The 22,296-nt window shown below is 46.3% G+C and overlaps 1 protein-coding gene across 3 annotated transcripts in view; it reads right to left on the bottom strand.

Moving 5' to 3' along the window:
* The window catches only part of LRRC73 (leucine rich repeat containing 73), a 38,540-nt gene extending 22,765 nt beyond the window's left edge, over positions 1-15,775 (bottom strand). For 2 of the 3 annotated variants that reach the window (XM_033939059.1, XM_033939058.1), the window contains exons 1-5: positions 15,673-15,775; positions 11,597-11,921; positions 10,075-10,235; positions 3,822-3,944; positions 1,840-1,940 (exon numbers count right to left, since the gene is read on the bottom strand). In XM_033939059.1, coding sequence (XP_033794950.1) covers positions 1,840-1,940; positions 3,822-3,944; positions 10,075-10,235; positions 11,597-11,921; positions 15,673-15,721 — 759 coding nt within the window. In that variant the 5' untranslated portion in view covers positions 15,722-15,775. Of the gene's footprint in view, positions 1-1,839; positions 1,941-3,821; positions 3,945-10,074; positions 10,236-11,596; positions 11,922-15,486; positions 15,593-15,672 lie in introns of those variants that run through there. The other variant, XM_033939061.1, reaches the window with a different exon arrangement.
* Positions 15,776-22,296: the final 6,521 nt, after the last annotated feature.

The raw sequence follows: 22,296 nt of genomic DNA, 5'->3' as shown, positions 1-22,296 counted from the left end.
TACTAAGGAAGCTTAGGCAGCCAATAGGCTACAGGAACAAAATAAGACTCAAAGTTGCAAAAAGTATTGTCTCTATAGGTACTGCTCCCACCTCCTCCTGCAGCCCATTGGTCAGACATTCCTAAAGAACCTTAGCCAGCCAATAGGCTACAGGGAAAAGCCGACTGAAGGTTGATGTCTCATAAGCGATTGGTCCAATCTCTTCTGCAGTTTGACTGGCTAATGAATCTCTGAGCTGTGGACTAACAGCACACAGAAGAGCTGTAGGGTTGTTAAGTTGTGGGGGAAGAGAGGCGGTGGGAACACATATGGAATGAAAAAGAGAGAACAGAGCAAGCTGGGGGAGGCATGCACAGTGATAGAAAGATAAGTGGCTGAGGGATGAGCTGAAAAAAAAAAACAGACAAGGACAGGAACAGGGTGGAATTCAAACAGCAGGGGGTTGATAGGGGGTTCTCAAAAGAGAGAATCAGGTTGGAGGCAAGAAGCACTAAGGGGTGAGAAAAGGGTGAACGTGGCAAGAGTGGTGAGACTATCTTCATTTACAATTTTAGGACAGTTCCTCTTCACAACTCAGTGAGCCCAAGAACCACTGGGTAGGAATGTGCACCTAGGGTTCCCCAGACATGTCCTCCTTTTGAGGACATACCCGGGGTCCAGACATCTTTTCAAAACCAGGCACTTTACCTGGGTTTTGAAAAGCTTCCCGACATAATCGCATCGGGAAGGGGCATCCACGCATGCACGGACGCAACGCCATGATGTCATTGTGTCATGTCCGTGCATGCGCGAATGCTGTCTGGGGGCGGGGCTGTGGGTTAGAACAGGCAGAACTAGGCGGTCCTGGGGGCTTGGCCATGGGTCCATGTAACTGTATGTGCACTCCAATACCTACACAAGATAACCCAAACAACATAACCATTCACCCACTTTCCCGAGTGAAGCTCGGTCTTCCAGGTACTTCACTTTACATAGTAACATAGTAAATGGCAGCAGGTAAAGACCTGAATGGTCCATCCAGTCTGCCCTTTAATCACATGCATTAAAATATGATTAAATTGTCTATTTTTTATTTGTTTGATGAAGCCGTCCACGCAATGTTCTGTGGCGGTGAAAAGGGTGAACAGAATGCTAGGAATGATGAAGAAGGGGATCACGAACCGATTGGAGAAGGTTATCATGCCACTCTACAGGGCCATGGTGCGCCCTCACCTGGAGTACTGCGTCCAGCACTGGTCACCGTACATGAAGAAGGACACGGTACCACTCGAAAGGGTCCAGAGAAGAGTGACTAAGAGGGTTAAGGGGCTGGAGGAGCTGCCGTACAGCGAAAGATTAGACAAACTAGGCCTCTTCTCCCTCGAGCAGAGGAGATTGAGAGGGGACATGATTGAAACATTCAAGGTACTGAAGTGGATAGACTTAGTATATAAGGACAGGTTGTTCAACCTCTCCAAGGTACATAGAACGAGAGGGCACTCTCTAAAATTGAAAGGGGATAGATTCCGTACGAACATAAGGAAGTTTTTCTTCACCCAGAGAGTGATGGAAAACTGAAACACTCTTCCGGAGTCTGTCATATGAGAAAATACCCTCCAGGGATTCAAGACAAAGTTAGACAAGTTCCTGCTGAACCGGAACGTACTCAGGTAGGACTAGTCTCAGTTAGGATGCTGGTCTTTGACCAGAGGGCCACCACGTGAGCGGACTGCTAGGCACGAGATTCTTATGGGCCATACACCTTAGAAAGCACACGAGTATGGAGTTATCTATAAGAGTCATGGGGGTGGATGGGACAGCAGCCACAGTCATGCACTGGTTAATTTAGAAGGTACTCACTTCCGCTGACTGATTTGTAAGTCCAGTCCCTTCCAGGTCCAAAACCTCTAGCGTTCGACTTGAAGAGACTGCAACCGCTAGCATCCCAGCAATGTGATCACCTGTGGAAGAAAGAGAGCTTACATACCACAGGACCTAAATCATACCCCCACCCGGAACTAATACCCCCACCCGGAGTTACACAAACATCTCCGTACAAGAGCATAGAGTATACTGATCTCAGAATCACAGAGATACAAAGACCACTATTTTCTGAGTTACAAAGATACTATGGAACAGAGACCATCTACTCTGGAGTCCCACAGATACCACGGAACCTGAACCCACAGAGACTGTGAAACCCAGGTATAGAAACCATTTACCCCTGAGTCATGGAGACTCTACAGTACCATAACACAAGGCGCCCTTATCTCTGACTCGGATTCACAAAGGCACAGGAATACGAGACTATAGTGTGACACACTTGGAACAGTTCCACAGAATACCACGGACTATGCAATTAACTTCTTATAGGGATGTAGATCTAGTCAATATTGAAATGGTAAGTCCCTCTGAACACCTCAGCGTCTGATGATTTAAGGTAATATTTGACCAGAAGTTATCCATAAAACTACAAGAGGAGCCAGGGCAGAGCCAAACAAAATCTCCATCGCAGTATTCATGGGTCTACTGTTGAAAACCGGTTATGTAATCAGCAGTGCACCAAATAAGTAGTTTTGAAAAGCAGGTTCTTGTCCACAGAACAGCTAAATTTTGACTCTGCACAGTAAAATGCTATAAGGGCGATCCTATAAATCAGACATTCCGATTTAAGCATGCATTACACATGTACAATACAGTAATCATTCGTGGTCATGAGAAACCTAAGGTAAGTTCAAAAATTCTTCGACAGAAAACAATTCCAGCTCATGGTCCAGTCCCTAGTCCTAGGTCTTCTTGACTACTGCAACATCCTCTATCTCCCCTGCCCCGCAACAATGATAAAACAACTACAAACAGTATAAAACACAGCCCTGAGACTAATCTATTCACTAAGAAAACACGACCACATCACCGAGGCATCCCTCGACTCATACTGGCTCCCAATTCAAGCAAGAATACTATTTAAATTCTACTGTCTATTATTTAAATCCAAACTACCACAACCAGACACAGGAGAACCCAAACACCAATCAGACACATCAAATGGAAAAAAAACCGTTTGATGGCCTTCTAGCCACACAGGCAGCAAAACTAGACCACCAACTCTCCAATCTACTAATCAGACCCCAGACTACAAAACTTTCAGAAAAGAAATAAAAACCCTGCTATTCAAAAAAATCCATGAAGACTAACTAACACCGTATGAAACATTTCAATCCTCTGAAGCAACCCGCTCTGTACCACCTCTGGACATGACCAGAAATCCTCTTCTTTAATTCTGAAATCCTCTTCTCTGTAATCTGCCTTGAACCGCAAGGTAATGGCGGAATAAAAATCACTAATGTAATGTACATGTGTGTGTATGTGCACCTACCTGAGGTACTAAGGTTGCATTATGGAACAGGCTCCTACCCTGTGGCCTCAGAGTGCCTAAAAGAGGTGTCCAGTTATACAATTGCTCCCAATATTGCCAAAATATTCCCATCCTGTGGCGTTTTGAAGCAGAGCCTCAGTTTACACAGAGCGGCAAATTCAGCTAAAGCCCGTTGAATCTGACCACATGAATAGATGGGATAAGCTTAAATCTACAAAATTATATGTGTATATTTAACTGTCTGACGTACATATAAGGCAGCTGAATAGAGACGTAGAAGTTTATATGGATAAGTTATACATATAAAATTATATGTTTTGCATCAAGCTGAATACTGACCTTGATAAGTGGTGGTAGATGTAATGGAATACCAGATGTAATACAGCATAGAATTATGGATGGATTGAATTTGCAAAATAAGCTGAAATCAGAAACTCTGCATTTGGACAGAGTGCTGGCACGTTACCTAAGGGATTGTAGTCCAGGTTTAGAACTCGGAGCTGGGAGCTGTGAGCCACTGCAATGGCCAGTCTTGCCCAGCCTTTCGATGTCACTGCTGGGTTAGCACTGAGCGTTAACTCTTTCAGCCCTAGAGAGAATATACAAATATTCAGAACTGAGGTGAGCGTTATGTTTAACTCTACACCGGAAAGTTCAAGAAGGGGGTGAAGACCATCCTCTTCATACAATAGTATAGCCAATAATGCAACCGTCTTAGAATGATACTTTCCCTCTCTAAACCACTAGACCCAGCTTCCTTGAATATACTGATCCATTCTTTGGTAATTTCCTGTATAGATTATTGTCATGCCCTCTGTAAGGGCATCAGATAGTGCAGAATACAGCTATCAAGATTATTTGTGGCGCTAAGAAATATGATCATGTTTCTCCTCTTCTGTTCAATGCACATTGGCTACCTGTTGAACATAGAATTAGTTACAAAATCTTACTCTTAACTTTTACAACTCGCTCAAATAATCAACCAGAGTTCATTGATAGACTCTTAATTCCTTATAGTCCCTCTAAATCGCTTTGTTCTACGTCACAGAATCTCCTTGTCGTACCATCACTAAAATCAATCAACATGCTGAGATCCAACAATTTCGCTGTCTCTGAAATTCGCTGCCTAATCATCTATGTATCGACTCCGTGCTAAAGCAATTTAAAGCAAAATTTTAAACATTCCTGTTCCAAGATGCTTTTGGATAACAACTGTCCTTTTAAGGACTAAAACAAGCTTTATAGCTTTTTACCCTTACCTATTGTTTTTGCCCCTAACTGTGCTCTTTTTCTCAAAGATTGTAGTTCTCGCCCTTCTTTCCTGATTGGGTGAAGTTAGTATATATGTTTTGGTATGTGGTTACTAACCTACCCTGGTTATGTTTAGTAATCTAATTTTAACTTGTTTTTTTAAGATACTTTTTTATTTTGTACACCGCCTAGAAATTTGATTAAGCGGTATAAAAATTTTTTTTAATAAACTTCAAGTTCAAGTTTCAAGTTTAATCAAGTTTGATGAATCGCTTATTGCATACTAAGCGATTGACAATAAAATATACAGGTTTTTTTTAAAAAAAAAAAAAAAAAAGGGGAAAAACAAACTAACAGAACAAACATACTCTGGTACATGTGGAAAGAAAAAAGGAGGGTAAAAGTTACAAAATTGTTGTTCTCCAGATGAGAAGAAAGGAAAAGCCAAGTAAGGGAAAAACATGGGGTTAGGGGTAAAATTGAAACACAGAGGAGATAGTTGGCTTGTCCCTTCTAGGATCATCTATAGGATAAACACAGTAGGGACAGGGGGATAAGAAAATCATAGCACAGATAACCAGATTTATCAGGAAGTTAGTACTTCCAAAATGAACATCGATCACGATACAAGCACTAAGCGTGAATTGAAATAGGAGTAGAATGAACACAGTACACGATACTAAATATGGATTTGGTAGCAGAGACCCTGCGCAGTGGAACAGAAACCCTGTGCCAGATACCCAGCTACCCCATACACCAGTGGTCTCAAACTTGTGGCCCGGGGGCCACATGCGGCCCGCCAGGTACTATTTTAAGGCCCTCGGTATGTTTATCATAATCACAAAAGTAAAATAAAACAGTCTCTTTAGCTATAAATGACAACATTATTATTAAAACTTAGCCAAAAGGAAAGATTTAAAAGCTATAAAGAGTTTTTACCTCATGCAAAATTGTCATTTCTTTAATAAAACATTAACTATTTTTTTCTGAGGCCCTCCAAGTACCGACAAATCCAAAATGTGACCCTGCAAAGGGTTTGAGTTGGAGACCACTGGATTAACTGTATCCATGACATCCTTTTTGTCTTTGGGAAGCAGAGCTGAGCTTGTGATGTCATAATGCCTCATTCCACCAATAAGAGCCAGCCTCATCAGTGATGTCACAATGGCTTGATTGTCCTGTTCTCCCCTCTGCCCTCCAATCCAGCCAGCAGATTAACCGTTCCCCTTAACTCAGTGGTGTCAAACTCTTTAATAAGACATTGACTATTTTTTTTCTGAGGCCCTCCAAGTACCTACACATCCAAAATGGGGCCCTGTAAAGAGTTTGAGACCACTGATCTACACCCTGCTCTGGGCATAGATCTTTGCCTAAAACTAGGGTTACCAGATTTTACTTTAGTAAAATCCAGCCCCCTAGACCCGCCCAGCTCCACCCATCCCCACCCCATTACACCCCCGTCCCGCCCTAGCCCCGCCAAGACCACCCCACCCCCGCTGCCTGCTCTTGGGCGGCAGGGCATCCGCACATGTGCGGTTGTGATACAGTGATGTCACGCGCACGCACGCTTGCGTGTGATGCTATCGCATGGCCTGCGCGAATGCCCTCCTGCCCGACGCGATTTCGAGGAAGCTTTTGAAAACCCGGACAAAGTTCCGGGTTTTGAAAAGCCTTCTGGACCCCTGGACGTGTCCTCAAAAAGGAAAACGTGTCCGTGGAAATCTGGACATCTGTTAACCCTCCCCAGAAAAGAAAGCCTCAGGGCCGAGTGACATGGCCCAGAGCTTTAAGAAACCTAAGTATAGAACCCAAGCCCCTTCCCTTGTTTAAAAGCAGACTGAAAACCCACTTTTTTGATAGAGCTTTAACCCTATTCCTCTGCCCTCCAACCCAGCCCGCTGATTAACACATAAGCACATAAGCACATAAGCATGGCCTCTGCCGAGTCAGACCATAGGTCCATCATGCCCAGCAGTCCGCTCCCGCGGCGGCCCCCCAGGTCAATGACCTGTAGTGATCTATTACTCAAGAGCATTTTGTCTTGTATAGTAACCCTCTAATTGTACCCCTGGATTCCCTTACCCCTCAGGAATTCGTCCAATCCCTTTTTGAAACCCAAAACCGTACTCTGCTCAACCACCCCCTCTGGAAGCACATTCCAGGTGTCCACCACCCTCTGGGTAAAGAAGAACTTCCTAGCATTTGTTCTAAACCTATCTCCCTTCAATTTTTTTGAGTGTCCTCTAGTTCTTGTTGCCCCCGCCAGTCTGAAGAATCTGTCTCTCTCTACCTTCACTATACCCTTCATGATCTTATAAGTTTCTATCATATTCCCTCTAAGTCTCTTCTTTTCCGGGGAAAAGAGCCCCAACTTCTCCAGCCTCTCAGCATACGAGAGGTTTTCCATGCCCTTTATCATTTTTGTCGCTCTTCCCCTTAGCTGTATCCATGGCATCCTGTTTGTCTGTCTTGGCTGTTTAGATTGTAAGCTCTTTGGAGCAGGGACTGTCCTCTTTGTGAGTCTGTACAGCGCTGTGTACGTCTGGTAGTGCTATAGAAATAATTCATAGTAGTAGTAATGTGAAGAGTTTCAGCCTTTGGGAAGCAGAGCTGAGCTTGTGATGTCATAACGCCTCATTCCACCAATAAGAGCCAACCTCATTAGTGATGTCACAATGGCTTGATTGTCCTGTACTCCCCTCTGCCCTCCAACCCAGCCAGCAGATTAACTCTTCCCTTAACTGTATCCATGACATCCTCTTTGTTTGTCTTGGCTGTTTAGATTGTAAGCTCTTTGGAGCAGGGACTGTCTTCTTTGTGTCTCTGTACAGTGCTGCGTGCGTCTGGTAGCGCTATAGAAATAATTCATAGTAAAAGTAGGAATGTGAAGAGTTTCAGTCTTTGGGAAGCAGAGCTGAGCTTGTGATGTCATAACGCCTCATTCCACCAATAAGAGCCAACCTCATTAGTGATGTCACAATGGCTTGATTGTCCTGTACTCCCCTCTGCCCTCCAACCCAGCCAGCAGATTAACCGCTCCCCTTAGCGCTATAGAAATAATTAATAGTAGTAGCAGTGGTAAGTTACAGAATGACTTGACCTTTAAGACATTCCTTGAGTCTGCTAAGGTGATTCAGGGCCCTTTATCTCCGGTAGCTTGGCAGGTGAAGGGGGGAGGAGCAGGAAACAGCCGGAGACATGCCAGCCCCAAACCGGTGACTATGAGATGGTGCACGTGAGCCTGGAGGGGAATATGCCAGCAGAGGAAAGTTGCCCAGACTTGGAAATGCCATGGGAGGGCACCGTTTCTCCAGAGACCGAGGGAGATGCGAGCATGGAATTGTAACCACATTCCAGGCGGATCAGAATCGGCATTTAAAGTGTTGAGCAGCTGCCCCAGCTGTCCCAGCTGCCGTGGGGAAAGAAAAGGGTTTCTTTTACTTTGTTGTTTGCCAAGGGGTTAAAAGTAAGGCAACCTTTACAAAGACTGCGTTGTTGATAAGAGGACAAACGTTTGCCCAAGAAATTGCTGCCAATTAACAGTTATAGCCAGGACACGCTTGTGTGTGTGTATGGGGGGGGGGGGTTCTTTTGAATGTGCAAGCCCAGGGGAGGGCTGATTGAACTAGACTTTAGGAAAGGCAAACCTGCTTAGAAGTTTTTAGGATTATGTTTCATACTGTTTTGTTTGCCCGAATGGACTGCAGACGGAACCTGTTCTATAGACCAAAGTTTTGGACTCGCTAATTCTGAATATGAGACACTAGTTTGTGCTGTACAGTGTTGGGCATGGTTCTAACCAGAACCTAGGAAAATCCTTCATAAGAAGATTCATTTGGGGGGGGGGGGGGTGTTTGTATGTTTTGCCTTGAATACTGTGTGCAATTCTGGAGGCCGCATTATCGCAAGGATGTGCTGAGACTGGAGTCGGTGCAAAGAATGGCCACCCGGATGGTCTCGGGACTCAAGGATCTACCATACGAAAAACGGCTTGACAAATTACAGCTATACTCGCTCGAGGAGCGCAGAGAGAGGGGGGACATGATCGAGACGTTCAAGTATCTTACGGGCCGCATCGAGGCGGAGGAAGATATCTTCTTTTTCAAGGGTCCCACGACAACAAGAGGGCACCCGTTGAAAATCAGGGGCGGGAAACTACGAGGTGACACCAGGAAATTCTTTTTCACTGAAAGAGTGGTTGATCGCTGGAATAGTCTTCCACTACAGGTGATTGAGGCCAGCAGCGTGCCTGATTTTAAGGCCAAATGGGATCGGCACATGGGATCTATTCACAGGGCAAAGGTAGGGGAGGGACATTAAGGTGGGCAGACTAGATGGGCTGTGGGCCCTTATCTGCCGTCTATTTCTATGTTTCTATTTCTGTGCCTTGTTTTACCTGAATATCCTTTATTGACCATCTGACAAAGATTGAAGTTTGATTTTGAAGCTGAAATAAACCAAGCTTGTTTTTCTTTGGACTGACAAAGTGTTCTGTGTGAATTTTTGGAACATAACCGCTAAGATCATTGTCTGAGTGCAATAGTGGGCATGGGAGCCACTGATGAATCATAGGCCACCAAAACCTTTTTCTTTGTGGTAGGGTTCCTGGTGAGTGTCCACCTGCTCAGCCAATCGTCCCTGCCACAATGTACTGTACAGTACTCCCCCCGATATTCATGGGGGTTCCGTTCCAGGAACCCCCGCGAATCTTGAAAAACTGCAAATACGGTTTTTCGTGGGGGAGACTGGAGAGGACAGCGGGAGAGAGCAGCCGGAGCACTGGCGAGTGAAGGAAATCACTTGCTGTATGCTGCGTGTCAAAGCAGCTCCTGATTGGTGAGGCCCGACTTTAGTACAGGAAGAGGCGGTCGGAGCATACAAAGTGATTTCCTTCACTCGCCGGCGCTCTGGCTACTCTCTCCTGCCTCTCTAGCCTCTCCTGGTACCTTGGAATCCAAACTTAATCCGTTCCAGGACCCCGTTCGAGTTCCAAAACGTTCGAGTTCCAAGACAATTTTTCCCACTGAAAATAATAGAAACTGGATTAATCCGTTCCTTGGTCCCACAAACTCAGAGACAGCAAGATCGGGTCCCCCCACTGGCAGAGGCAGCAAGATTGGCAATGGCAACTGCAAGCCAGCCGGAAACAGGAAGCTGCATCAGAAGGGGAAGCTTTGGGCTGAGCAACGCTTGAAATTCCCGCACGTTCAGATTCTGGGACAAAATTTACATTTTTTTTTGTTGTTGTTCAGATTCCAACTTGTTCAAGTTCTGGGGTGTTCAGATTCCGAGGTACCACTGTATTTTATATGGGTATGTATAGGTTACCCGATTTTACATCAGAGGGGGCTGGTGGAAAGAGAGAACAGATTAAATACCCACACTCATCTAGTCCCAGTGCCCTCTCTCCCCCAGCCTATTCACCTAGTCCCAGTGTACATACCCCTCCACAAAACCCTACCACTTACCTGATTTGGCTCCGTCAGGTGGGAGGAGCCCACAGATAAGGTTAATTCCTTCATCTCCCAATGTGCAGTCGCCAAGATCTAGTGATACCAGGGAAGGGTGCGTGGAGAGGGCGGGGTTCAAGAGGGCCAGGCCTGCATCTGACAGAGGACTTCCATGGAGGCTGAGAGATAACGATACACAACACTTAGTTCCACAGGATATGGGTAAAGAAACCAAAATCGGCTATAGACATGGTTAATGCAAAGAAAAGCACCCACTGCACATTAAATCTTAGCACAACCAATCAGGTAATTCAGTTACCAAAAAAACTAGAGAAAAGGCCTCCAGTGAAATAGTACCCCCCCCCCCCCCCAAATCCTCAAAACAGTACCTGAAATTTGATATTCAGCTAGCAGTGGTCAGTGTTTTTTTTAAACGCTGTGACCTCTCATGGCAGTTTACAGTACTATTTATTTATTTATTTAATTTTCTATACCATTCTCCCAGGGGAACTCAGAACGGTTTACATGAATTTATTCAGGTACTCAAGCATTTTTCCCTGTCTGTCCCGGTGGGCTCAAAATCTATCTAATGTACCTGGGGCAATAGGGGGTGGGGATTAAGTGACTTGTCCAGGGTCACAAGGAGCAGCGTGGGTTTGAACCCACAACCTCAGGGTGCTGAGGCTGTAGCTTTAACCACTGCACCACACACTCCCCGAACTATCGCAAGGGGACACAACATCCATTTTCCTCAAGAAGTCGCAAATGACAGGAGTGAGTGGGCTTCGCTCCTGCCCCATCGACCTTGCTGGACCTCCAGGGGGTAAAGTGGTAGGCCCAGGGGTTGGAAGGCGAGGGAGGAAGGTTGGTTCATTCTGCATGGTGGCAGGGGGACATTTGCAGGGGCCAGAAGGGGATTCCAGGACTCCATAGAGCCCTTTAATAGTTAGGGTCCTTGCTTAGATTCCGTGGCAAGACCCACATAGCTTAGTGGGGTGAATGTAGGACAGACCTGATTAGTTATGTGGGTCCTGACACTGAATATTGCTGGCACCCACTAATCCGTGGCTCCTCTCCTACGCTGCCCTCTGCACAGTCCCTGACCTGCCCACTTTTTTTTTTACGATGCTCAGAGCTGATATTCAGTGGCACTGCCCGGGTAGGTGTAGCTGAATATCAGCGGTTAGCAGCCCCAGGGGTTTAAGTAGCCAGGAGCCTCCTGCCCGCTTAAATTGCTTTGAATATTGGCCAGTAAGTGAATATAACTACTGTCGCTAGGTCTAAAAGTGTTTTCCTGCTCTGGTTCCAGAGGACTACCTGTCCCAAACTTTCTCAAGTACTTTTGAAGGACATTCAGAAGCATTCGAGGTGGGAAGAAGGGAGAAAAACCTAGTGAGAAGCATTGACCAGAATGATTTCCTGTGCTGGATGGCCTGGAAAATGAGCACCTCTCACCCCTTTGAGGGCCTGCTGTTCCATAAGGGGAGCTGCTGGCTGCCTCTTACCTCCCTTTTGGACACTCTGGCTTATCAGGACTTACAACAAGGACTGGATAGATCTGTTGCTGTTCAGGGCCTCGGCCAGCTGCTTGACTCGGTTAATGGTGGCCAGTACACCCAGGTTAAGATTGAGTTGGATGAGGGAGTGGGTCTGGCAGACACCCCGGCACACTTGGCTGAAGTCACGGTCGGAGAGGTGACAACCACGCAGGGACAGCAGCCGGACTGAGTTCTCTTTCAGGCCCTCACAGATATCCTTCACTTCAGTGCTCGACAGTGTCTCCCCAGAGATCTGGATTGAGCCTGGCAGCATGACGCCACTCAGGCAAGGGTGATGGGAGACGGAAAGAGGACAAGGGGTGAAGCCTGCAGAGAGAAGGGGAAGAGTCAACATGGGCAACACAACATTCCATGCCTAGTTGGGTTAATTTCTCATTCTGGTTCCCCTAGTTGGGAGATTCAGGGAATTTGCAAAAATTATCTTAATTACCATGATAAAAGTGGCTCTGGGGAAATACATGGGGGGAAAGAGCTGTTGGATGGGAATTGGGCTTTAGAAAAGAGCAGAGCGATCTGGAACATGCCTTACATGGCTTACTTCTTGAACGAAAGATCCTATTCGTTACAATTCAAGTCGGTCAACCTGTAGAGTTCTTCAAGAATCTTTGCTTGCCCCATTGTTATTTAACATATTTACGTCTGCATTGTTAACTATTTCTCAATCTGTTGGTTTCACCATCTTCATTTACGCTGATGATATTCAGCTCCGTCATCCTTTAAACACTACCGACACCTCATCGATTGCTTACTCAATCGTCTGTATCTTAACATACTTTTAGATATTGTAGTTATTTTCCCACTCACCCCCTCCCAATTTGTACACCCCATTACTGCTCTCAGGGACACCTTTACCAATCCTTCCTACCCTTCAGCTTCTAGGAGTAATATTAGATAGCGCACTCTCCTTTAAATCTCAAATATCCTCTGTCATTCAATGATGCTTTTTCAAACTTAGGAAAATTTGCTCTCTCCTTTGTCCATCTACACTGAACATACTTATACATCCACTCAACACAAGTCAGTTAGACTACTGCAACTCTTTATACAACGGTATTACTAACAAAGAAACACATTGACTAGAAATTATACAAAACACATCAATCAAACTTACCTGTATAGTAGAAGCAAAAAAATATGATGTCACTCCTCTACTTAAGACTGCTCACTGGCACCCCATCACACACTGAATCACATTTAAAATCCTACTCATCATTTTCAAAATACAGATTTATCATTCTACCCCTTATCTCGAACAACTTCTAACACCCTACATACCTTCATGTACTCTACGTTCTCAACAACACAACCTTCTTATAATCCTTTCCTTCAGACATGTAACATACGACTTCATTTTCTACTCAATCTTCTCAGTCACAGGTCCCTTATTATGGAAATCATTACCACTTCAATTTAGGCTCAATAAATTCAAATCTAATCTCAAAACATTTCCTTTCAAAGATGCTTATGATGCTTGATTTTTTTTTTTCTATTATTTCTCATTCAAAGACAGACTCTGGATGCAGGGTATAGATATGCATTAGTTATGCCTTTTTTCCCCCTGTCTCTTTCTTATCATGAGTAATAGGTCTTTCTTTTTAAATTTCTTTCCTTTTCCATTCTCAATTATTATAATAATCTTGTAAACCACATTGATATCTCCCTGAAATGTGGTACAACAGGTAAAAATAAAACTTGGAAACTTGGCTCGTGTTGCCACCTCTCCTCCTGACTCAACTGGAGAGGAAGAGGTGAAGCAAACCCTGCCAGCAGTATTGTGAAGGACCAGGAGAGGATGATATAAAAACGATGGAGTCGATCCAGAGAAAGGCTACTAAAATGGTGCATAATCTTCATCATAAGGCGTATAGGGACAGTGCCTGTGATCCTCCCAGACTCCCGTCTCACTCCCCATTCCTCAGCACCGGTGATCCTCCCAGACTCCCCTCTCATTCCCCATTCCTCAGAGCCTGTGATCCTCTCAGACTCCTTTCTCACTCCCTTGACCCTCAGCGCCGGTGATCCTCCCAGACTCCCCTCTCACTCCCCATTCCTCAGAGCCTGTGATCCTCCCAGACCCCCCCTCTCACTCCCCATTCCTCAGCACCGGTGATCCTCCCAGACTCCCCTCTCACTCCCCATTCCTCAGAGCCTGTGATCCTCCAAGACTCCTTTCTCACCCCCTCGTCCCTCAGCGCCTGTAATCCTCCCAGACTCCTTTCTCACCCCCTTGTCCGTCAGCGCCGGTGATCCTCCCAGACTCCCCTCTCACTCCCCATTCTTCAGTGCCTGTGATCCTCCCAGACCCCCCTCTCACTCCCCATTCCTCAGAGCATGTGATCCTCCCAGACTCCCCTCTCACTCCCCATTCCTGAGCACCTGTGATCCTCCCAGACTCCCCTCTCACTCCCCATTCCTCAGCGCCTGTGATCCTCCCAGACTCCCCTCTCACTCCCCATTCCTCAGCGCCTGTGATCCTCCCAGACTCCCCTCTCACTCCCCATTCCTCAGCGCCTGTGATCCTCCCAGACTCCCCTCTCACTCCCCATTCCTCAGCGCCTGTGATCCTCCCAGACTCCCCTCTCACTCCCCATTCCTCAGCGCCTGTGATCCTCCCAAACTCCTTTCTCACCTCCTCGTCCCTCAGCACCTGTAATCCTCCCAGACTCCCCTCTCACTCCCCATTCCTCAACGCCTGTGATCCTCCCAGACTCCCCTCTCACTCCCCATTCCTCAACGCCTGTGATCCTCCCAGACTCCCCTCTCACTCCCCATTCCTCAGCGCCGGTGATCTTCCCAGACTCCCCTCTTACTCCCCATTCGTCAGTAGCTGTGGTCCTTCCAGACCCTTCTCTCAATCTCCATCCCAGTGCTGTATAGGTATAACAGACCTATCCTCGTTATACTCTGCTGCTCTGACCTCTCCTTTGGTTGATATATCTATTAAATAGTTGACCTAAACTAAGTGAATAATGGTGCCTGTGATCAGTGGCCCTACCTTTGGTGCTGAGTATTTGTATATTAACATCCGCACCGGTGCTTAAATACATGGGTCACCACTGCTGAAAATGCAGCCCAAAATCAACCATTTCTGTCCCTATATTTATTTATTCAATTTTCTTTACCGTTCTCCCAGGGGAGCTCAGACTGGTTTACATGATTTTATTCAGGTACTCAAGCATTTTTCCCTGTCCCAGTGGGCTCACAATCTGTCTAATGTACCTGGGGCAATGGGGGGATTAAGTGACTTGCCCAGGGTCACAAAGAGCATGTATGACATAATATCTAATATGCAGTTGTGGAGAAAAGAATCTGGGCTTTCCCCCTGCCCAGTGTTCTCTTCCTCTTGTCCTCTCCCTCCCCTCTCACATCTATCAGTGCCATGCAGGACGAGGAAGGGCTGTGGCTCGCTGGCTGAAATGCTGCCTCTGCTCCCAGAGGTCGTGAGACAATCCTGGTGCTGCTCCTTGTGACCCCGGGCAAGTCACTTAATCCTCCAGTGCCCACCACTGCTTAGAAGTGACAAAAGGGCAGTATGCAAGTCCCCATTCCTGCACAATAATGGTTTCTACCACTGTGTCTGATGCATCATTCCATTCCCTTCACCAATCTCTCAGCCTCCCTCCCAGCTCTCAGAATTTATTGCCATCTCATATATAAACTACACAAAGAGGAGGAGAAAGCCCCTGAACAGATCCTTAGCAAACTGTGGCAGGCACCTACCTCTGCCCAGATACCCCATCTATGTTTGTTATTATTACAGAAGCAAAACAGCAGCTCTGACTGAACGCCGAGTGACATGGCCCAGAGCCTCGGTCACCGGTGGCCCTTTCCCCTCACCAATACACACAACACAAAGATATCTTGTGTCTACCTGCTTTAAGGTCTGGGCCCCATCGGCCGGCCTGCTCGCCGCTCTAATGCTCGCCTCCTCTCATCCCTTGCTAAGCTCTCTCCGTGTTTCCATGGACACGGCCGCCCAGGCACAGAGTGACAGCATGCACCTGCCCCCCTCCTCTCCCTGCCACAGCTGAACGTGGCTGAAGTATTACTCACGTACTGCCAAACACAAGACACAACAGGTTCCTGCTGAGAAGAGGCAGAAGCATAATGAAAGTCTTCACGGTTATAATCGGTAGCGTGCCTAGCTTATGCCCTTTTTTTGGAAGATATGTGCTAGTGATTAAATTGTACATTTCCCCCCTTTTAATTTAATTTTATGTAATTCTTAGGCGTATCTTAGGTGTAGCTTCTTTTAATTGTTAATCGTTGAGATGTGGGAGGTGAAAGCTGTTAAATTACGTGATAAGCCTTTCAGGAGATGGCAAAATACCAACTGTGCCAGAATGTAACTTGCACTGAGTTATTGCCAAGAAAAGTGTGATAAATCGAAATCCAAAATCCAGTACCAGGCTTATTGTTAATTAAAACAAAACGTCATGTCTCCCGAGATTATCCGGGGTTCAGGCAGAGCAGCTGAATGCCCCTATATTTTTGGAGGAAATTCGGCTGGGGATCAAGAAGTTGAAACTTACCAAATCTCCGGGTCCCGATGGGTTTGGCCCGGAATATTTCAAACTCTTGCCTGATCTGCTTGCCCAGCCCTTGGGAAACTATTTCAATTTCCTCTCCACCACCACTTCGGGCCTCCGGAGCAATCTAGCTCTTATCACCTTGCTCCCGAAACCTAGGAAGGACCCCACGCAAGTTGGTTCCTATTGCCCGATCTCATTGTTAAACCAAGATGTTAAGTTGCTGGCCTCTATTTTGGCAGCTCGGTTGAATTTGTTCCTGCCTCGACTCATTGGGGATGACTAAGTAGGATTTGTTCCCCAGAGTTATGCCTCTATGAATTTCCTTAAGACGTTGACGGCACTACACGAGCACAGGGGTGGAGGGGGTACATCCACGATTGTTGGGCTCAATATGGAAAAGGTCTTTGACAGTATATCCTGGCAGTACCTTTTTTGGGTGCTGCGGGAGTATGGCCTGGACGGAACCTTTCTCACGGCTTAAGGCCTTTACATGAAGCCGCAAACACGCCTCATTATCAATGGAGGCCTTTCGATGTCCTTCCTGTTTTGCAGGGGGGACGCGTCAGGGATGTCCCCTCTCTCCTCTGCTGTTTGTCTTAGCCATCGAACCGCTAGCTTTTAAGATCCGCTCTAGTTCTGCATTGCATGGTATCCGAATAGGGAGGACGGAGTGTCGCATTACATTGTTTTCGGATGATATCCTGCTCTGTTTGGACCAGGCCCCCCTTCACTTACTGGTGGCGCTGCGTTTGGTGTCCGAGTTTGGTACCCTTTCAGGTCTTAAAGTGAACTGTGAGAAGTCGGAATTGTTACCTCTGACGAGACTTGGCTGGGAGCCCTGGCACGCTGAGCTGCAGATCCCTTCAGTCCGCAGACCGATGCGGTATCTTGGTATTTATCTGCACACAGAACCCAGGGTTATGTATAAGTGTAATGTTTTGGCTGCTATTGACAAAATTCAAGCCCTCTGTTCTGCTTGGTGGGATCTCCCACTGTCCCTGTTGGGGAGGGCGGCGTTGATTAAAATTATCTTATTGCCTAAATTGTTATACCTCTTACAAACGGTACCCTTCTGGGTGTTACAGCGGGATATCGGGAAACTTCACTCTCTTTTCTCCACGTTTCTCTGGCGTCACCGGGCGGCACGTATTGCTTATGTGAAGCTGATGCTTTCTAAGCAGGAGGGGGGCCTGGGACTCCCTGATGTTTGTGCGTACAATGTGGCGGCTCTTATGCGTTTTACTCACGAGGGGGTGATGGGGGTTGCTCAATTTTCCCCGTTGGGGTGGATGGCGGGTTGGTGTGCACCCTTTACCTTTTTAAATCTTGTGCATGCACCCAGAGGTGTAGGGGGAGCATTGCCTTCCAAATTGCAGTTTTTGCGTCCTTCTTGCCAGGCTTGGCGGTGGTGGCATCGGGCGCAGGCTCGATCCCCACGGGCTTCTCCCTTTTTGCAACTCCAGGGTAATCCCAGTTTCCTTCCGGGACTAGGCTGTTCCCCATTTGCTGCTTGGGCTTCTAAGAGGGCCTTGACTCTTTCTGATATGCTGGATGGGACAGGGGTGCTTTTGCTTCATTTACCCAATTTCGGGACAAGTGGGATATTCCCAAAAATCAATTCTTTGCATATTTACAAGCCCGCCATTACTATCAGAGTCTTTGTTTGTAGTATGGCGAGGGGTGGACATGCAGACTCCTCGATGCGTATTTACTTTGTGTACCGGCCTCCATGAGTTCTCTCTCGGTCTGGTATCAGATGGTTCGTTCCTCTGCTTCCCAGGGGCGTTTGACCACATTACGCGATAGATGGAACCGGGATCTTGCTACACAGTACACCCATGAAACGTTTCTGGAGCTTTTTCAAACCTTGTTTGCATTTGTGAAATCTGCGTGTTGGCAGGAGACCCAATTTACAATTCTTCACAGGGCTTACATCACTAAAGAGCGGGGTACAAAATGCAGAGGGGCTCCTGGGACACTGATGCATTCCTTCTTGGAGTGCCCTGAACTCTCCCTATGGAATTCCCCCTTTGCGCTGCAAAACCAGGTGAAGCTGCGCACCTTAGAGTGGGACTACAAAACACTGCTTCTTGGCGACCAGACCCTGTTGAAAGAGCAAGGTCTCACTGTCCCTCAGAGGCAATTTATTTATCTAACTTTGTTGACGGTTAAACGACTGATCTTATAATATTGGACTCAAGGAGGGCCTATTCCCTTGGATTGCTGGATCCATCAGATGATCGAGCTGGCACGTTTTGAGCTTTGCTATCATAAACGCTCCTCCAACCCTGAGGTGCTGGCTTATTTGGCCATGTGGAAGGTGTTCCTACGGTTCTTGCTCTTGGACAGACCGGTGTCTTATTGGTGTAGTAAGTGCTATTGTTGCTGGACATTGTATTCTTTTTCGTTGATGCCTCTGTTTGACCATTTCATCCATGTAACCTGCTTGTTTCTCTTGTTGACTCCTTAATGAAAATGATTTTTTAAAAAAACACAAAATGTCATTCATGCCCATCAAAGTAATTTTATCACAATATAAGTAGTAACATCTGCCCTCCCCCCTCTCTCTTTTCAATGCAGCATCTGCTCTTTCTCTCTCTACCCCTTCCATGCAGTGTCTGCTCTTGATATGCCACTGTGCCACCTGATGGTCTGGCATTTCTTTCTCTTTCCCTTCCATTTCTCCCTCCCTTCTTCATCCCCTCCCCCCTCCCCCCCATGCTTTGGCATCTCTCACCTCTGCTTTCCTTCTTTCTTTCCCTCTCAACCCACTCCACTCTATGGTCTGGCATCTCTGTCTCCTTCTGTTTCATCTCTCTCCCCTCATCCTGTGATTTGGTATCGCTCTCCTTCCCTGTGCTTCCCTTCTCTTCCTTCCCACCCACCTCCCCAGTGTCTGGCATCTCTCTTTTCTCTCCCTTCCCTGGTCTTCCTTCTTCATTCCTTCCTCCCAATTTGGTCGATTTCTCCTTTATCTCTCCCTCCACGCAATCAGGTGCGACATTTCTCCCCCCTCTCTCCCCGTGGGATGGGTACCTCTCTCTCTCTCTCACTCTTCTTTTCTCCAGGATGCTGCTTGCAATCTTCAGGCCGCTAGCAGTATCAGTCAGCTGAACATGCTGCCTTCAGTGGCCCCAGCAGCTTTCCCTCTGCTTCAACTTCCTGTCCCCTCAGAGGCAGGACGCTGCAGAGGGAAAACTTCCATGCCACCGAATGCACTGTGTTCAAATGATAGATGCTGCCGGTGGCTTGAAGATTGCAGGCTACAGCATGAGGAAGGGACCAGACCTAGGAACTGCACCCGGGGTGGACCACCCACCCCCTTGGTACACCACTGCCTGGACTCAGCACTCTTTTTTCTCCTTTTCCTTAAAATTACCAACATCTCAAGGGTATGTAGCTGGAGATGAGTGGTTTTTAGCCATCACTAGCCACTTCAATCACTCCTCAGTTTTGAAAGGATGGTCTGTGATTTTTTTACTTAACAAATGTACTCAATCAGGAAAAAAAAAAAACCCACAGAACACAGTCACTGTGGTACTCTCCGTTTCAGTGCACGTGTAGTGTAGCTTAGGGACAGGAAGAGAGATCTTTCAAAAATGACTCCCCATCCCCTACTCCCATCCCACAAAAAGTCCCTGGTGGCCTAATGCATCTTAGACTGCCCTCCCCTAGAGTTTCCCTGGTAGCCCTCTGATGGCCACCAGAGAAATTTGGGGAGGGGGGGGAGGGATATTGGGGATGTCCAGAGGTGAAAGTGGAGGGTGTTGAGATATCTGAGGGATGTCATAGGATGCTGGGGAAGGGGCAGGGAGTCTGGGGTCCACTGCATTATTTCTCCAATCCTGAGGTGGTATAAAAATTCAATACTAGGAGAAGAGTTAAAAAAAAAAATAATCATGCTATATTTTCGCACATTTTAAACATCTGGAGCAATTTGCCATTCAGAGTTTGGCGTGCCTTTAGCGCTTCTCTTCAAGTACAGTGGTTTCCCTGCTGCTTTTCTCACGTGAAAAATTCTTACCACATCTGGGAGTAAGGTTAGCATGGTAAACCCAGTAATAAACCACAGGGCCCACTGGCTTCACTAGTGCTACTGGATGGTGATGGGGAAGGGGGGAGACCCAGCAGCAGGCCAGACAGAGTGCGAGAGTTGAGGCCCTCCCCCTGCTCCTGCCTGGGGCGAGGGGGGCAGGGCAGAGGCTCAGTTTTCTCACACCCTTCTCCCTTCAGCATGTACTGTGCATTGGGCTGCTGTGTGGGGGATGGGGGAGTGTTAATGCCAGGAAAGAGGGCTGGCTGGATCAGGAACCTCACAGCCACCCAAATTCATAGTAACATAGTAGATGACGGCAGATAAAGACCCGAATGGTCCATCCAGTCTGCCCAACCTGATTCAATTTAAATTTTTTTTTTTTAATTTTTCTTCTTAGCTATTTCTGGGCAAGAATCCAAAGCTTTACCCGGTACTATGCTTGGGTTCCAACTGCCGAAATCTCTGTTAAGACTTACTCCAGCCCATCTCCCCCTTCCCAGCCATTGAAGCCCTCCCCAGCCCATCCTCCACCAAAGGGCCATACACAGACCCAGACCGTGCAAGTCTGCCCAGTAACTGGCCTAGTTCAATATTTAATATTATTTTCTGATTCTAAATCTTCTGTGTTCATCCCACGCTTCTTTGAACTCAGTCACAGTTTTTCAAAGAAACAACAAGGAGAGTAGGCAGCTTTCAAATAGCCCAATACCCAGAGCAGTGTTTTTCAATACAAGGCCCGGGTGCCAGTGGCAGCCCCCATTGTCTTTCTGTGTGTGTGTGTGGGGGGGGGGGGGGGTCTGCTACTCTGCCTCTCTACCCAGGCTTTGGACAGAAAAAGGAAACTTTTGCGATTTCAACAGGCCTTACAGATCATTAACGCGGCGAAATCTCACCCTCAGCTTTTATATCAAGGCAAGAAGTTCTTCATTGTTCCGGATCTTGCCAAATCCACTGCACTCAAGCGGAAGGAATTCTTATCTTATCGCCAGCAATTGAAAGATCTCGGCGCTAAGTATGGGCTCATGTACCCAGCTAGAATGAAGGTGACTTATAATAATCGCACTACCTCATACTTTGAACCGGCGGAACTGAAATCATTTATTGATTCCATCCAGAATGCTATGACCTGATTTGGTTCTAATATACGAATGGTTTACTTGTTCTCTGTTATCACTTGAGGGAATAACTAAGGTTTATTTCTATGTTGGTGTGGAGTTGTTCAATGCTCCTTGGGTTGCTCACTGTTATACAGGCTCACCCATATACTGTGTTATATATATACACATGTGCATACTCTTTTCTACTAGTATGACTTGTGTGTGGATTGCTGATCCTTTTTTATCTTTTCACATTCCTTCCTTTCTTATATTATCTGTTGCTTCTTTATGGAATGGTTTACACATGTGCGTGATTGATTTTTGTCTATTACAGCTGCTTTTGATTCAATTTAGAGAATGTGCATCCTCTTACTCTTTATTTTTTCCATATGGCTGATCTCCATATCTTATCATATAATGTCAATGGTCTTAATCATCCCATAAAACGAAAGAAGATTGCTAATTATCTCACTGTCAAGCATCCAGATGTTATTTTTTTACAAGAGACTCATCTCCCCTCTGCGTCCGCTCTTAAATTGACCATTAAGGGATACTCATCTCATGTTTTTTCACCCGCGCCCAATAAAAAGCAAAATGGGGTTTCTATTCTCTTTAGGAACACTATTCCTATTACCATCCTCTCGCATAAAGCAGATGCAGAGGGAGATGGTGTCTGGCTCAAGTGAAAATGCATTCTGTGTCAGATCACCCAGAATTTTTTAGGGAACTCCAATCTATATTACTTGAATTCTCTTCCAAACCTCTGATCATTGGGGGAGACTTCAATCAAGTACAAGATGTTATCCTAGACAGATCCTCCTCCTGTAAGCCCTCTCAGTCAAAGACATATATTGAACTTCACAATCTCATCAAGAATTTCTCTCTCCTTGATCCTTGGAGACTACTAAACCCCAAGGGCAAGGAATTCACACATTTTTCTCCACCTCATAACAATTATACGAGAATTGACTATTTTCTCATGTCCTCTAACCTTACTCAGCTCCTGATTGATACCA

The sequence above is a fragment of the Geotrypetes seraphini genome, chromosome 3 (assembly GCF_902459505.1).
Source record: "Geotrypetes seraphini chromosome 3, aGeoSer1.1, whole genome shotgun sequence".
In the NCBI taxonomy this organism is placed as follows: domain Eukaryota; kingdom Metazoa; phylum Chordata; class Amphibia; order Gymnophiona; family Dermophiidae; genus Geotrypetes; species Geotrypetes seraphini.
This window is presented reverse-complemented; position numbering and strand designations above follow the sequence as displayed.